This window comes from Gossypium hirsutum, chromosome D03 (assembly GCF_007990345.1).
Source record: "Gossypium hirsutum isolate 1008001.06 chromosome D03, Gossypium_hirsutum_v2.1, whole genome shotgun sequence".
Classification (NCBI taxonomy): Eukaryota; Viridiplantae; Streptophyta; class Magnoliopsida; order Malvales; family Malvaceae; genus Gossypium; species Gossypium hirsutum.
The window spans coordinates 49208461-49223900 of record NC_053439.1 but is presented as its reverse complement, the minus strand read 5'-3'; the positions used below and the strand labels follow the sequence as shown (position 1 = coordinate 49223900).

The following is a 15440-nucleotide window of genomic DNA, read 5'->3' as shown; positions in this document are numbered from 1 at the left end:
AACTAAACTTGGTGCAACCATGCGATAGGAATACACATGCTCACAATTTGATTCATGTGTTCTAAAAATGATATGTGTTAAATCAAACTAGTATTTGATGGTAACAACTAATGGTGTTATCAATTTGAACTTGCTTATAACGTTATAAAAGTAAGTGGATCAAATTATGTTAAATTAAAGTGAAGAGATTAAATCTAAAATTTCATCGTAATAAAGATAAAATCATAAATAAACCATCTATACATATACAGTAAACCAAAAAAAATAATTTCTTGTAATGGAAGTCAAACATGGGTATGAAAAAGTATATTTAATAATTTTGGTAATTTTGGTATCATAAAGGTATACTTCATGCCCGTTTTACAATTCAAAAAGACTAATCTTTTTAAGGTTCGTGATTACTTCTCTCAACAATATCATCTCGAGGATTTGAAGTTGAGTTCTCTTCTTACGAATACAATATACATTATCACTATACCTAATACTTATTAGTAGACTCATATAATATCATTTCTTTTTTAGGTATATTTCGATTTTTGATTCAATTGTAATTTCGATATATGATTCCTTACGAGCATATGGTATTTTAGTGTTCTTATTGCGCCGATTATACTTTGAAGTTTCGACATTCTCATTAAACACGTCTAACCACAGTTAACGCACTTAAAAACTTGTTGTAATCGATTTAATGAGTAATTTAAAAGGTGATACATGTTTTATTTAGAGTGTAATAAAAAAAATTAAATATTAGAAAATATGCGAATATTGTTAAAATATTCGAGGGGAGATGGGGATAGTCAAAATAGGAGATGATGAGATGTGAAGAAAAAGAAAAATAGAATGTGGGCTTTTCTCAATCAATCAACCAACCAACAAATTATATTCAAACATGCAATGAAATCAACCTTTTAACCTTGTACACACTCAAAAGCTATAGATTGTGTGAAGTCTTTTGATATTCAAGTCACATTGATGGGAGTGTATATAAATCAATTTTTTTAATTAACAATATATTAAATTCCGAAATTCAATTTATATAATAGATTAAATTTAATTTTATTTAAGTAGATTAAATCAATAATTTCAAATGAGAAGTTCAATAATAATAATTTTATCTAAATCCAATTCAATGATCTAATTACCTAATTAAATCCCTCCTTTACTTAAACAATATAAGGAATAAAGTAACATTTAATCTCTGAATTTGGTAACTTTTTCCACCTTGGTCCTTAAAGTTCTCTTGATGCAGATCAATTTTGGAATTTGACAGTTTTTCTCAATTTAGATTCCATTAAAATATGATGATGAAGCACTATGACTATGAGACTGAGATTTTTTTCACATCACCTAAATTTTTGTTTAAAAAGAAATATAATATATATATATTTGTAATATCTAATTATTACATTTTATATAAAATTTCTAGATATTCAAGAACAATTTCAGAGTGTCGCATTGCATTATGATATCTTTAACAAAATCCAAATTTAAAGACCAAATTCATAAAAGTTAAAATATTTCAAGACTAACATAAAACAAAAGTAAAAGCTAAAATAGGAAAAATGGTTAAGTTGAAAGACAAAATGCTGGATTTTATTCTAAACTATAATAAACCATTATCAAATTTAACCAATTACAAATACCCACTAATCCCATGGCCCCTCAATCCAATTAATTGAAATAACCCCCCAGAATAACCAAACCCACCAAAGGCTACTTTACCTAATTAGTAATTACTCAACTCATACACCAGTAAAATGGAAAAAGGTTTAGTATCAAATCTTCAGCTGATATGCCTAATGTAACCACAATTCCAAGTCGCGAAATTGTAATAACATTGGCTTCAATTTCGAGGCCCAAGTCAGTTGCATATATATATATGTCAGAGATTATTATTACCAATTTAATATAAAGATTGAAAATACAACCAAATATGATTGCATTAAAATTCCATAAAGACTAACATGAAATATTGAGAAGCCCTCACCTTAAATCAGGGCAACGAGAAGAACCAAATACCTTCAAATAATGAAAACATTAGAACAACAATAAAAAGGAGTTAACGCTAACAATTAAAGAAACATCAAACAGTAAATAACAGTGGAAAGAGAAAAAAACAATTATAATATACATGTCAGTTTTGCTGCTTCAGCCCTCAGATCAAACTGTGATGTCGATCTTACTTCCGACTCAACCACCATTACTCCAAAATGGCGACCTCTTGATCGACCTTCCAATAGTTTGCATCATTGAACTCCTTCATTCCAGCCCCACCGTCGTCCGAATTCTCCTTCAGTGGTACCTTTGGAATAATGTTCCTCTTTAACGGTCCAGCTTCCCCAACTATTCCTTCTTTTAAAGCTTGTTCCATTGCCTTCTCTGTACCTTCTAATTCCACCCCTACGAATTCGACATCCTCTTCGAACAAAGAGGGAACTGCTGGTGGAGATTTCTGACTTGTATCACTGCTCACTGATCCATCACTCAGATCCATGGAGTCTAGGGAAACATTTGGAAGTATGGGGTCTCCATTCGACAGGGGAACGACATCAGTGACCACCGTCTCGATATGACTCGGTTGGTTGACATCTGAGCTGTCATCGTCTAGAAATGGGTTTTTGCTTGAACCACCTAGTTTCAAATCTGATGATTCTCCCCACCCCACCCACTCAGGCAAAGGCCCATCTCCAAATAAGTCTTCGTTTTCGCTTGCGTCAAACCCAAAGAATCTCATATCATATGAAGCATTTGATTTCTCCCCTTGTGGATTCAGGTCTCCACTGGTCATGGAATTGTCAAATCCATTCATAGCATAGGAAGTAGATGTGCCAGTCACGGACTGTTTGCTTTCATTCAACTCGTTCTCCCCTCCAAGTACCACCTCATCATCACTACCACCGTTACCACCATTAGTAGTACCATTCAAGTTAATCTCATCCATCACCTCCGTCTGAGATGTGGCTGCAGGTGCATTACCGGTTCTGTCATCTTGGAATGCAAACCAGTCCGAATTCGTGAACAGGCTGCTGCATTAGAAAACAATAGGGTTATGGCTACTCTAACAAAAAAAATATAAACTTTTTGAAACACATTCACCCATCCCAAGCGTCCATCATGAACCCATCAGCCAATTACTCCATCACCATGAGCAACAACAAGAAACTTACCTTCCTTGGTCATCACCGAGCCTCAAGGATGATACAACGACCTCAGCAGATTCATCATCAAAGTATACATCCTGCAAACGGGAAACATATATCTACTATAAAGTTTGACATTAGAAAAATAGGGATAAGAAGTCTTTGGTTCCTCCATTTTAACACATAGGCCAAGGTTATGTTACCATCAATGTCTAGGAAAAGTTATGTTACTCAGACACAAGTGTTGAGTGTCGGATATGGGTATGCATCCAACACGGGTATGGTTAGATTTTTCCTTGTTTTCCCATGTATTTGGAGGATCTTTGAAGGTCGTATCGCCATATCCATGTGTTGTACACGAGCACTTCAATAAAAATGAAGAGTTCGAAGAATATGGGGGAAAAGAACCTATTGCCTTAACAAAAATCTCAAAAAAGAATTCAATTAATTAAAAGAAATCATAGTCACTCACCTCATCATCTCGATCAAGGGTACCATTGTCCTGAAAGTAGTTAATAAAAAAAAAATAAGTATAGCAAACATGCAGAATGCAGTGTAGTTTTATGAAAAGTCACACTACATACTTCTTTATTATCATCATTCCATTTGTACCCAAAAGCCTGGCTTAGGGTATTTGCCAAAATCGCAACATCATAATCTCTATCACGAAGATCATCTTCATCGCTTATTCTGTCTTGCAATGCTGTTGGGCGTCTGCACATGAGAAGGAAAAATATATGTGATTCTTTAAATGAATCTTCTGTTAGCTCTCGTAACAATGGTTGCAGCAAACAGAAATAATGTGCTATAACAAGATGATTGCAAAAATTGGAGTTGTGAAATTAGAAACTTTACAATTATAGGCATCATATGACAGAAGAAAGCTGTAAATAAAATAAAAGAGCCCAATAAAAAGTCACAGTTTATATGCCGTTTATAAGTTATAAATCTTCCATGATACAATAAATCCACGAGTGCTGGCACACCCTTACAAAAAAACATATCAAGCAAAGATAGATCAAGTGATAATTGATGCCCAGTTACATAAGATATTAATCAAACGGCACCACATATCAGAAGTGAAGCAGAAGCATACCCACACGCCCATCGATAAACATTTTCAACTGCATTGCGTTCTTGCAGAACATTAGCTTGCCACTCATTCCATTCGCTATTTCCCTATAAAGAATATAAGAACTTGTGTAAGGCAAAAGGAAATATAAGGAATCCTGGTAAAGTTCCCTAAACTGATGTAAGATCAGACCATGCAATTCTAGCCAAGTGAAAGGCACGATAAACATGAAAAATAACCAAGCAACTGACACTAACTGTGAAGAATTTAATACAGATTTACCAAGCTACAAAAACATTCATACCCTGATCTTAATTAAAACAAAACTTGTTGACTTAAAATAAAAAATGCACCTATAACCTGTAAGATCCTTACAGAAGCATTCATACAACATTAACAAGCAGCCAATTCCCCACCTGTAGATGTGTCTGAATGCAGCTATTACTGCCTCCTAACTGTACAAGTTTATTTGAGATACGTGTAATGTGACCAATGTTTCCTGCTCGTGGTGCATGTTTTCCAGCAGCAGGTAAAGTTGGCTGCTCAAACAAAAAAGGTAAGTTGGCTGCATGATCCAGTAGCATTATAACCATTTTCAATTATATTTTTAATAATGCCCATTACCAAACTGGACAAACAACAATATGATTAACATCTACCTGATTATTGTCACCAGAAAGAAATGGATGTTTGTCAGTTTGGATCAATTTCCTGATCAAATCACATTCTTGAAGAAGATGGTCGACTATTGCATCATTCTTGCTTTCCAGACAAGATAATATTATACTTTCCACATGATGATGTAGCGCATTATTGTATGGATACCTGCACATAATTTGAGAGACAATAAATATTAACCTGATAGCAGAAAACATTTTTCTCAAGAAGAAACCAAGTGCCTTCTTCTAGATTCAAACTTCCAACAAGTTGTTCTCATGTTAGCGAATATGACAAATTTTAACCAAAAGCTTACTCAAAGAAAAGATCAATAACTCGTTGGATAGTTCCCGAGCTGATCAATTCCTTCTCCGCAGCTTCATTTCCAGTTCTAAACAGCACAGCAATGAACTCAACAATCTGAAAAAATTAACAAATTAATTCAGACATAACATAAAAGGTTTCAACGAAAAAAGTTTGCATTACATCGTGCACAAACACCAAATCAACCCAAACATGTGCAAGTTATATCCCATATTGGATGACATATAAACTTTAAGATGAGAATATAACATGAACCTTCAGACGGTGCTTCCCAAGAGGCGGCCTCAATTCTCCATAGGTTGTAGGCAAAAAATTTTCATCAGATAAGACATTCAAAAGCGTAAGTAAGTCACCTGAAAAACCAGCAGTTGTGAACACCATAGCTAAAAGTGAAAGCCAACACATTACATGCAACTATATGTAAAAACTATTACATAGAACTTTCAGAGAAACATATCCACTCACCAAGCTTAGGCAGCATTGCATTAATAGTCTCCGGATTTATGGGGATTGGAGGCTCATACATCTGTTGATTTCGGAAAGAATACATCAAGGGAGAAGCAATTGCTGATCTTTTTGGATCCAACAACGAGATACAAACTGAGAGCGAGTGTACAAGGCCAGATTTTGAGTGTGAATCTTCCAGTGCATGACCAAATATCCTTGCGACAAAGCTGTATATGAATATACTCAAAATCACAGGTCAAAATCACAGAAATATTCACGATAGAGAATTGAGATGGTGATGCAAGTAAGGCTGACATAAGAAAGAATAAGATCTCACAGACCTTGGACTAGAGAGTTTAGTAGCTAAAGCAGATGGGACATTCCGTGTTATTGCACATAATGTTTCTGCTGCATTAGCGTGAACTTCAGGAGGACACTGGTAATTGCAAAAACAGGTTGTGAGATTCATTAGAAAGTATAGTATGCCATGAAAATGATAGAATAGAAAATTCTCACTTACCGATGAACTCAATTTATCCACAATCATTTCCAACAAATTGCTATTAGCTAACCATTGCATTACATCCAAACAATTCGGATATACATGATCATCAGCACCTACTAACCGAACCAATACCTGTGAAAAGGTGTGCCTCATTTCAATATTCAACCAAAACATATAAATGCCAAGCCATATAAAACCCAATATTGTAATAAACCAACAAAGAAATGGTGGGTACCTCCATGATGGATGTGATTCCTATTAAATCAACCAGTTGGTGGAATACATCTTGATGTACCTGTTAGTAATCTGTCTCAGTAAATTCACATGAACAAATAAAACCATGCTATCTTTTGTAGTTCAAGATCATAAACCACAAACAAGCCCATTTTGTCAGGCAAGTCACTGGGCCTAAATCATCCTTATAAGCTAAACCCAGAGAACAAACTTGCCAGAAGGAAAGGATTAGTAGCTAACATGATTGTTTACACCACTAATTCAGTATGTTTAACAAAGCTTATAGGTAACCAATCTCATAGGTGCATCATGCATGTCCATATAAAATTAGTTTAAATTTCAACAGGGGAACAAGGTAAAGTTCAAATTGTCAGTGCACATTCTGTACTGAGTTTCAATTCATTAGTTATCAAGATTTGTAGGTTATTGAATGTACTATCCATATTCAAATAACATAGAAAAAAAGTATCAACAATTGCAAGAGGTCTAAGAATGTGACAATAAACACAAAAACTTTACTTACTTGAATGTAATTCATAAGTTGAACAGACTTCCGTAACATAAGGCATATAAAAACCTAAAATACAAAGCAAATGAAACTCATCAAGTGGTAATAAAAACCACAGAAGTAGTTGAAGAAAGTATGGCATGAAAAGCCACAGAAATTAAACTGAACATGAACAAACACACCTTACTGAAATAACCAGCTAGAAAGGCACTATGAGGACGGTTTGGTCGCAAGAAAGAGAAAAGTAAGTTCATCAACTGCCAAAAAGAGAAAATCATATGAAACAAAACCATAGCAATGTCCATAGCTAAAGATGCATATTCAAGAATGCAAATGAAGGTCATACCTCTTCATCCTCGGCTAAAGTCTTCAGAATAACGTCAATCTCACATGTAAATACCTCACAGGCAATGAATGGGAATCTACACAAAAAAGAATAAATAGCATCAGAAAATTTACAATACAAGGAAACCCAAAGAAGTCTAGTTCCTTATTCCTGGTTTAATGAAAATTACATACTTGAACACCCGTTTGCTATCAGCATCCTCTGGAGGCTCTTCAACAACATATCGTAGTAACTGCTCAACCTGGGCTCTATCTCGTAGACTGCACATAAAAAGTCGAGTACATGAAGAACTAGCTCTCTACTAGATTATACAAACACTTGGAAATTTAAGTCATAGCATCCAACCAATTGCAATATGCTAAAAAAACTAATTAGAAAGAAAAAATTTAATAATAGCAAAAAAATGGAAAAGCGCAATGTGATAGTGGAAAAATTTACAAATTGATGAGTCGACTATTTAAAGCTTTGCACTCTTGGATTATTTCTTCCTCATCCAGAAGCTCTTCCAAAGTAAAGTTCTCCTTGTCTAATATCGACTCCACCTATAAAAGAAAACCGCAGTCAACGAAACTAATCATAATTATAGTAAACAAAAAATTAAAATGAGTCACTCAACAACATCTTAAGCAAATGAGTGGAAATGGAGAATGAACATCAATTAGAAAGCAAATCCAGCAAACTATAATTAGCTTAATATATTTTCACCAATTTGATTCAATAGCAGTTACATTTCATCTTCATATAAAAGGAACTCCAGCCATTACCACATAAACTAGCTTAAAGATTTCTAAAAGAAAAAAAAGGATAATCATCGAATCGAGCAATGAAAATTTCCAAACGAGCGGACAAATCTAAGTCAGTGAAGCTACTCTGCTACGGCATCAAGGAATCCAAAAGTAAATTAAGTATAAAAAGAAGTAAATTTCAACATAACTAAGCCAAAAGAAAAGCACTGATTCAAACCTACAAAGAAAAAAAAATCTAACCAAAAGTTAACAAGTTAATTACAACTAATAAAACTTATTCTAATAAAATACCTTAATTAATTAACTAATTAAAATAAAATTACTCACCGGACAAGAGGCGGATAGAGATGGGAGCTTCCAAAACATGGCTAAGAAGAGAAAAATAGTAAGCAGAGTAGCAGATTAGATCTGTAAACCCTAAAAATTACCAGTGAATCTAGGAAATATCGAAAAATAAGGGAAAAAAGGGGAGATTCAAGAGTAAAGAAGAGAAAATAATAATAAATCTTAAAATAAATAAAAAAACAATTTTTTTGCTGTTATATTATAGTGGTAGCGAAGGAAGGAAGAGAAAAATAAGCTAAAAAAATGTTTTGCAAGTTAAAAGAAAATAAGAAAATACAAAAATGAGGTACTTCGATTCTCAGAAAACTACTTTCAGTTTTATGTCTATGGTTATGGCCAAGAAGAAGGGGAACGGTTCAAATCATCACGGATGGATGTACACACACATGCATACATACATACATATATAGTGCTGCACGGTGGATCTGTCCACCAGATGGGATGGCTCATTTGGTTCTGTTTAATTTGAATTTAAATTAAAAGTTTTAAAATATTATTAGATTAAAATATACTCTCTCTTTTTTAGTGGTTGTAGTTTTATAAATTTTAACATTTAATCCATGTATTTAAAAAATTAAAAATTAAGTCCTTTATTTATTTAAGGATCTTAATTCAATCATTAACATTTTAAGAATTTATTTGGATAACACTGAGTAATTGATTAAAACAGGTAATTCAAGATGAATTGTAATTCCCTAGACATGTTTTGTTGGCCGTTAAAATATTAATTATTTTAAAAAATAATTTCTAAAAAAGTAATAAAAATTAAAATCAAATCATCATATGTATTATATTAGTCTGAAAAGTAGTTGATAATACGATTACTAATAAAAATCATATGCAACATTACCTGATTGTTCTAGTGCATACTTGTTGGGTTATTTCCTTTTTAATATTTAACATATGCCCATTATCATTATCCGTTGGTCCTTGATCGAATTCATCTAAATTTGAATCCGCATTATTAAAGCTATCAATATCTCCTTCTTTTATGTACTCTTCGAAGTATGAATTATCTTAATTCCACTTATGAATGAAGTTATAAAATATAAAACATGTTAATACAATCCAATCCTGTTTTTTATGTTATACTAAGGTGAAGTTCTTAAAATGGGTTTTTTTTAGAACAACAAATATCCTCTCAATCACATTTCAAAGCGTTGAATGTCATAAATTAAAGAGTTTGCAAGATGTCTATGATACTTGTGTTTGGCACTATTTTCTCAAATTATATCATACCCCACAATATGGTGCAAAAAATATTTTATATTTACATAATTAGCATCAACCTGATAATATTTGGATTCACAGTCCAAATAATTTGTAGCTAAAAACTTATATAAACTTAATTTGAAGAAAACTTGTGCTAGGTTATATCATTTTTATAATACGTAAATTAAATGAAAAAATAATATAAAATTTACAATATACAACATTTATAAAAAATTATAAATTGTCCAATAACTTTTGTAACACTTCTTATAGACAATATAATTCTTTTCATAACTTTATAAAAACAAAATTATAAACAAGTTATGATAAAATTATAACATTTTATAAACAAGTATACTATTTTTATGATATGTGGCATGGACACATAAATAAGTTATGTTCATACTTATTGGAGGGGCGAATGTAAGGAGGGCTGGCAGGGGCTCCGCCCCCCTAAAATAATTTTTTTTATTTAGCCCCTTTAAAATTTCAAATTAGTAAAAGTGAAATTGCACTTTACCCCCTTAAAAATAATAAAATTTTAATTTAATCTTTTAAAAATTACATTTTTGCTATTGTAAAAATTATAATTTAATTTCGGCCCACTAAAAAAAAATTTGGCTTCGCCCCTGACTTATTGGTCATAATTTTTTATAAATAAGCATATTATAACACTTTTACAGCATGTAAATTATTTTTTATAATAATTTTTTTGCTATAGTTTTAGAAAATTTTTAGGGTCTAAATAATATAATTTTTTGTTATAATTTTATAAGCCACACAAATTATTTTTACAATATATATTTTTTAGAATTTATAATATAATAATTTTTTATAATAATCTCAAACACTCATATGTGTTCATGTTTATAATATAATTTTTATAACTGGTATAAAAATAACTTTTTAAAATTGGATTGTTCACCCTATGAATTGGAAAGTGTAATTCGAGTCACCCAATTACACCCTATTTAGTAAGACCCATCAATTACAATGATTATCCAAACATGCCATCATTATGTAATTACAAGCGATTGCACTCAAATCCAATTATTAGATGCCTTTCTAAAACTAGCTAAACATTTTCCATAAAAGGTTTGTCAAATTGACATGTTGTTTAGGCTATCATTATGTGACGTGGCATATGTTTAACGGAAAATAAACATGTTAAATTGAATTTTTTTAATCGAAACTACTGACGAAAATAATGTTGTTTGAGATTTTTAAATTGAAAAAGTAGGAGGATTGAATTTTTAACTTCTAAAGTACAAAGACTAAATCTTAAATTCTATAGAAGTACAAGGACTAGCATCATATTTGAACCATATAATTATTTGATAAAAGTATTTGAGAAATCCCTCTATTATAAAAACTAGATTATATTAGTATTTGTAATAGTAAATGGGTTAATTTAATCCATGTAATATTAGAATGAATCAAATAACGCCAGTTTGAAACAAAATTAACATTAAAAAAAACATGAATTTTTTTTCATTTATAGTTCAACTCCAAATTAAATATTTCATCTATAGAATCATGAAAAGCTTTCGGAATATAACTCTATTAAATTGTAAATGACATTTTTTAAATAATAAATGTTAACTTCGTTGAAATTTGCTTAATTTGATTCTTTTTAATAGTATAATATCTAAATATAGTTTATATATTCAAATTAAATTTACAAGTAATTTGTATTATAATTACTTAAAAAATATTTGAAACTTATATTTCATATATTAAAGTATTAACAATGAGTATAATAATTTTTTAATATTTTATTAAATTATTATAATATTAAAAGATTGAATATCATTTAAATATATATTTTATTTTATAATATTATGTCTAAAATGGACATTTTATTTCCTCAAATATATTTTTTTAAATAATCGTAAATATAAATATTGAACCAAAGGAATAGAAAACCTTTTCCAAAAGTTATGCTAAACTAGTTTTATATTTTAACTAAATTCCACAATCGTCAATTTATCGATTTTTTTATAAAAAAGTTATATTGTACTTTTAAGATACTTTCAATAATTTAAGTATAGATATATATATTTATATTATAATTTTAATTATTTATAAATCAAATAAAATTTGGGTTACAGCAGTCTACATCCTTTTTTCGAAAAAAAATTGTGAATCGAAAATCTAATTTAAAAAATTAAGTAATAATTAAACCAAAATTGAAATTATTTTTCTCAGTATAGTTTGAAGTTATCCTAAATATCACTTCTATTAAGTAAGATTGGATTCAAATCATAAAACGGATAGCAACACTTCTAGTAATAAAGAAAAGGATAATTTATAATCAAAGTTTACATTTTAATTATTCAATTTTTAAAAGTTATAAAATAGTTACTAAAATATTCAAAAAAATTCATTTAAGTCACTGAATTATCTTCAATATCACCTCTGCCTAACAATATTAGATTCAAATTGTAAAATGGATAATAACACTTTTAATTATAAAGAAAAGGATAAACTACACTCAAAGTTACTAAATTTATGTAACACCCCTAATCCATATCCGTCGCCAGATCAGGGTTACAGAGCATTACCGGAATATACAAATCAGTTACAGACATTTTCATATCATTTAACATTCATATTAGAAAACAATCATATACATTCATAACGTCCCTTTTATGAGCCCTCGAGGCCCAAATTATGCATTAGAAACAAGTCGGGACTAAACCAATAACTCGAAATTTTTTTTGCAAAATATCAAATTTTTTACAAGGTGCACACACCCGTGTGCCTAGGCTGAGTGGCTCACAAGGTCAAGAGACACGCTCGTGTCTTAAGTCGTGTGGACAAAAATAAGCTATTTTCCAAGCTACATTTCTTACCCAATTTGTCTTCCACCTACATCAACACTTAAATACATTCACAAGGGAACACAAGACATTTGAATCAAGCCAAAACCAAATTTAACACATACCATAATACCCCATATATCCAAGTATTCAATCTTACCTAATTGACTATATAAACTTATATGCATATTTCTCCAATCATATTATCTCAAATCATACATTATCATATTCATAATTTATCCATTATTCAACCACATTAAACACAACAAACATATTAAGCACACATACATATACATATCAAAATATGTCCAACTCAAGTCATTCCAATGGCTATTTACAGCAAAATATTTTTAAGCCAACATTGGCCAAATTATCCTATACATGCCATTATAATCAAAATAAATTTTCTATATATACCAAAATGGGCCGATGGATTGTGTGAGATATCTCCACCAAACTTTCAACCCAACGAGCTTCCGAAGTACTATAAAACAAAGGAAATAAAACAGAGTAAGCATTTAATGCTTAGTAAGTTCGTATAACGGAAAATTAACTTACAATTTATTTAAATTCAAGATAAGCATACAAAAATACGTCCAAAGCAAATTGGCTAATAGCCTAAACACATAACTTCATAAAAAATGTTAGTCATTTATTTCACATGAATATCAAGAAACATGTATGAGCTCATCAAATATCAAATTTTCATGTATTTCAAGTATATACGGATAATGATTCATTTCAAATTCATATATTTTCTCATGTTAGAATTTTGTCGTTGAATAATTTAAAATATCGATAGATACACGGGTAGTATACACAAAGTGTACAAATCTGTAATCCATCAATTCATATTCGGGAATGCTCATACAAGCATATAAACGGGAAGCTCTTTCGAGCCATATAACGAGAAGCTCATGTGAGCCATATAACGGGAAAATTATGTGAGCCAATATCGGGAAGCTCATAAAAGAGCCTTTAAATCGAGAAGCTCCGAAGAGCCATATATCGGGACGCTCATAAGAGCTGCGGTGTGTCCACAACACATGCAGGATTACAACCAATCGGGATGCTCTGAAGAGCTATTAACGGGAAGCTCGCAAGAACCATATAATGGGAAGCCCATGAGAGCTAATAATGGGACACTCTTTTGAGCCGTGGTGTGTCCGCAACACATGTAGGACCACAACCAATTCGGGAACCTTGTATCCATTGAATTTCATTTATTCAAACGGGACTTAATACTTGTCAGTCATCGTTGGATATGTGATTAATTTCATATACATGGAAATAATACACTCACATGCATACAATTTAATTAAAACATATAAATATACAATTTAGTTACACGAATTTACCTCGACAATGTTCGTGTACACAAAAACTACTAATCTGTTACTTTCTCTTTTCCCCGATCTACCTCCGTATTTGATCTATCCAGATCTATACGAATGAATTTAACATCAATTTATATTCAATTCAATCCAATTCACATATTTGGAAAAATTACCATTTTTTCCCTATACTTTTAATTAATTATGATTTCATCCTTAGGCTTGGAAAATGAAATTCATACAATTTAATCTTTATTCCAAGTCTAACCGATTTTCATATATCACAATAGCAGCCCATGTATTTCATAAAATTCTGAATTTTTCCATGAATTGTACATCTTTTTAATTTAGTCCCTAAATCATAATTTCATCAAAATTCCCTTTATAAAAGTTGTTTATCTATCAACAACCTTTCAATTTCTACCATAAAACATCATAATTCAACTATATTCATCCATGGAAAAACCCTAGTACTTTGATAACCTTACAAATTAATCCCCAAGATAGATAGATTAAGCTATTACGATATCGGAAATATAAAAATTTTTAAAAACGAGATAAGAATACATACCTAATTAAGCCAAAATAGTTTGCTAACTTCAAGCTCTCCAAACTAGGGTTTCCATGTCTTTTATTTGGAAAAGATAATGAAAATGATGATATTTTAGTTTATTTTATTATTTATCATTTTTTTTATATTTTACTTTCCAATTTAATCATTTTCTTTATTTAATTTTCCATTGATGACTAATCATACTTATCTACTAACTCCTCTTAATGGTCTATTTGTCAAATAAGGACCTCTAATTTTTAATTCCATAGCTATTTGATACCTTTAGCTACTAGAATTTAACTTTTACACTTTATGCAATTTAGTCCTTTTTATCATATTAGACATGTAATCAGTAAAATTTATTAATGAAATTTTCATATGATATTTCTATCATATTTTAGACCATAAAATAATATTAAAATAAATTTTCTTCTAACATTGGATTTTTGGTCCCGAAACCACTGTTCTGATTTCACTAAAAACAGGTTGTTACAATTTACGTTTTGGTCACTTAACATCAAAAAATTAAAAAAATGGTCATTAAAGTATTTAAAAATTTTCATTTAAGTCAGTGAATTATTCGTAAGTTTTTATATAAGTCATTAAGATATTAACTTAAAAAAATTCAGTTAACAAGCTCTAAAGGACGATTCGACGATTAGTACAATGGATTAGTATCTATCAACGAGTAGAAAAACATACCTTAGATCCAAATCGATTTAACGGTTAGTTTTGAAGAACGGAGAGGAAAGCTATTTGGATTGTAAATTCATGACATTCAAAGTTGTTTCATGAAAAAAATTAACTATAGAAGAGAAGAAGAAGAAGTGTTTTTGATTGGTGCAGGCGGTGCCAACAAAAAAAGCCATACAACAATGATTTTAACAATCCATTGATTTAAATAAATTTTTTTGAATAATTTAATAACCATTTTGTAACTTTTTAAATAATAATGGCAAAAACTTAAAATTACTAATAGTTTAGTGACCTTGAATGTAGTTTACCCTAAAAACTGTGGGTCCCACAAAAATAATGAAAAGTAAAAGGTCTCACTTACTCAACTATGTGTGTTTCAAGTTGACGTATGGTTGCTGCAACCACACGAAGCGTTTCCTTTATAAGAATTTGTCAAATAAAGTTTGCCGTCGGATGAAGCTAAAAGTGGTCAACGCATTTCACGTGGACTCTGATCCGC

General features: G+C 30.8%; 1 protein-coding gene across 5 annotated transcripts; it reads right to left on the bottom strand.

Annotated features, from left to right (window-relative positions):
• Positions 1–1922: 1922 nt before the first annotated feature.
• Positions 1923–8786, bottom strand: LOC107962019 (serine/threonine-protein phosphatase 6 regulatory subunit 3). Of its 5 annotated transcripts, none has more exons than XM_041090367.1 (20): positions 8727–8781; positions 8307–8347; positions 7672–7775; positions 7407–7493; positions 7234–7309; positions 7070–7144; positions 6903–6956; positions 6381–6440; positions 6161–6277; positions 5982–6076; positions 5659–5867; positions 5449–5546; positions 5186–5289; positions 4872–5037; positions 4629–4751; positions 4237–4319; positions 3725–3854; positions 3613–3642; positions 3168–3238; positions 1923–3026 (listed from the first exon to the last, which is right to left on the bottom strand). In XM_041090367.1, the coding sequence occupies exons 2-20, from the start codon at positions 8343–8345 to the stop codon at positions 2201–2203; spliced, it is 2547 nt and encodes an 848-aa protein (XP_040946301.1). In that variant the 5' UTR covers positions 8346–8347; positions 8727–8781; the 3' UTR covers positions 1923–2200. The 5 variants fall into 5 exon arrangements, 3 of the variants coding, with proteins under 3 accessions (XP_040946301.1, XP_016753731.2, XP_016753739.2); XM_016898242.2 differs by lacking the exon at positions 8727–8781 and adding an exon at positions 8635–8697; XR_005911492.1 differs by lacking the exon at positions 8727–8781 and adding an exon at positions 3344–3504 and having other exon boundaries at positions 2824–3023; positions 8307–8709.
• Between the last annotated feature and the right edge of the window lie 6654 nt (positions 8787–15440).

Bases quoted from the DNA above. Each gene is read 5' to 3' on its own strand.
- LOC107962019 (XM_041090367.1), bottom strand. From the start codon at position 8,345: ATGTTTTGGAAGCTCCCATCTCTATCCGCCTCTTGTCCG. The intron at 7,776-8,306 runs GTGAGTAATTTT...TTTCTTTTATAG, and splicing joins CTCTATCCGCCTCTTGTCCG to GTGGAGTCGATATTAGACAA. The intron at 3,643-3,724 runs GTATGTAGTGTG...AACTACTTTCAG, and splicing joins GGAATGATGATAATAAAGAA to GACAATGGTACCCTTGATCG.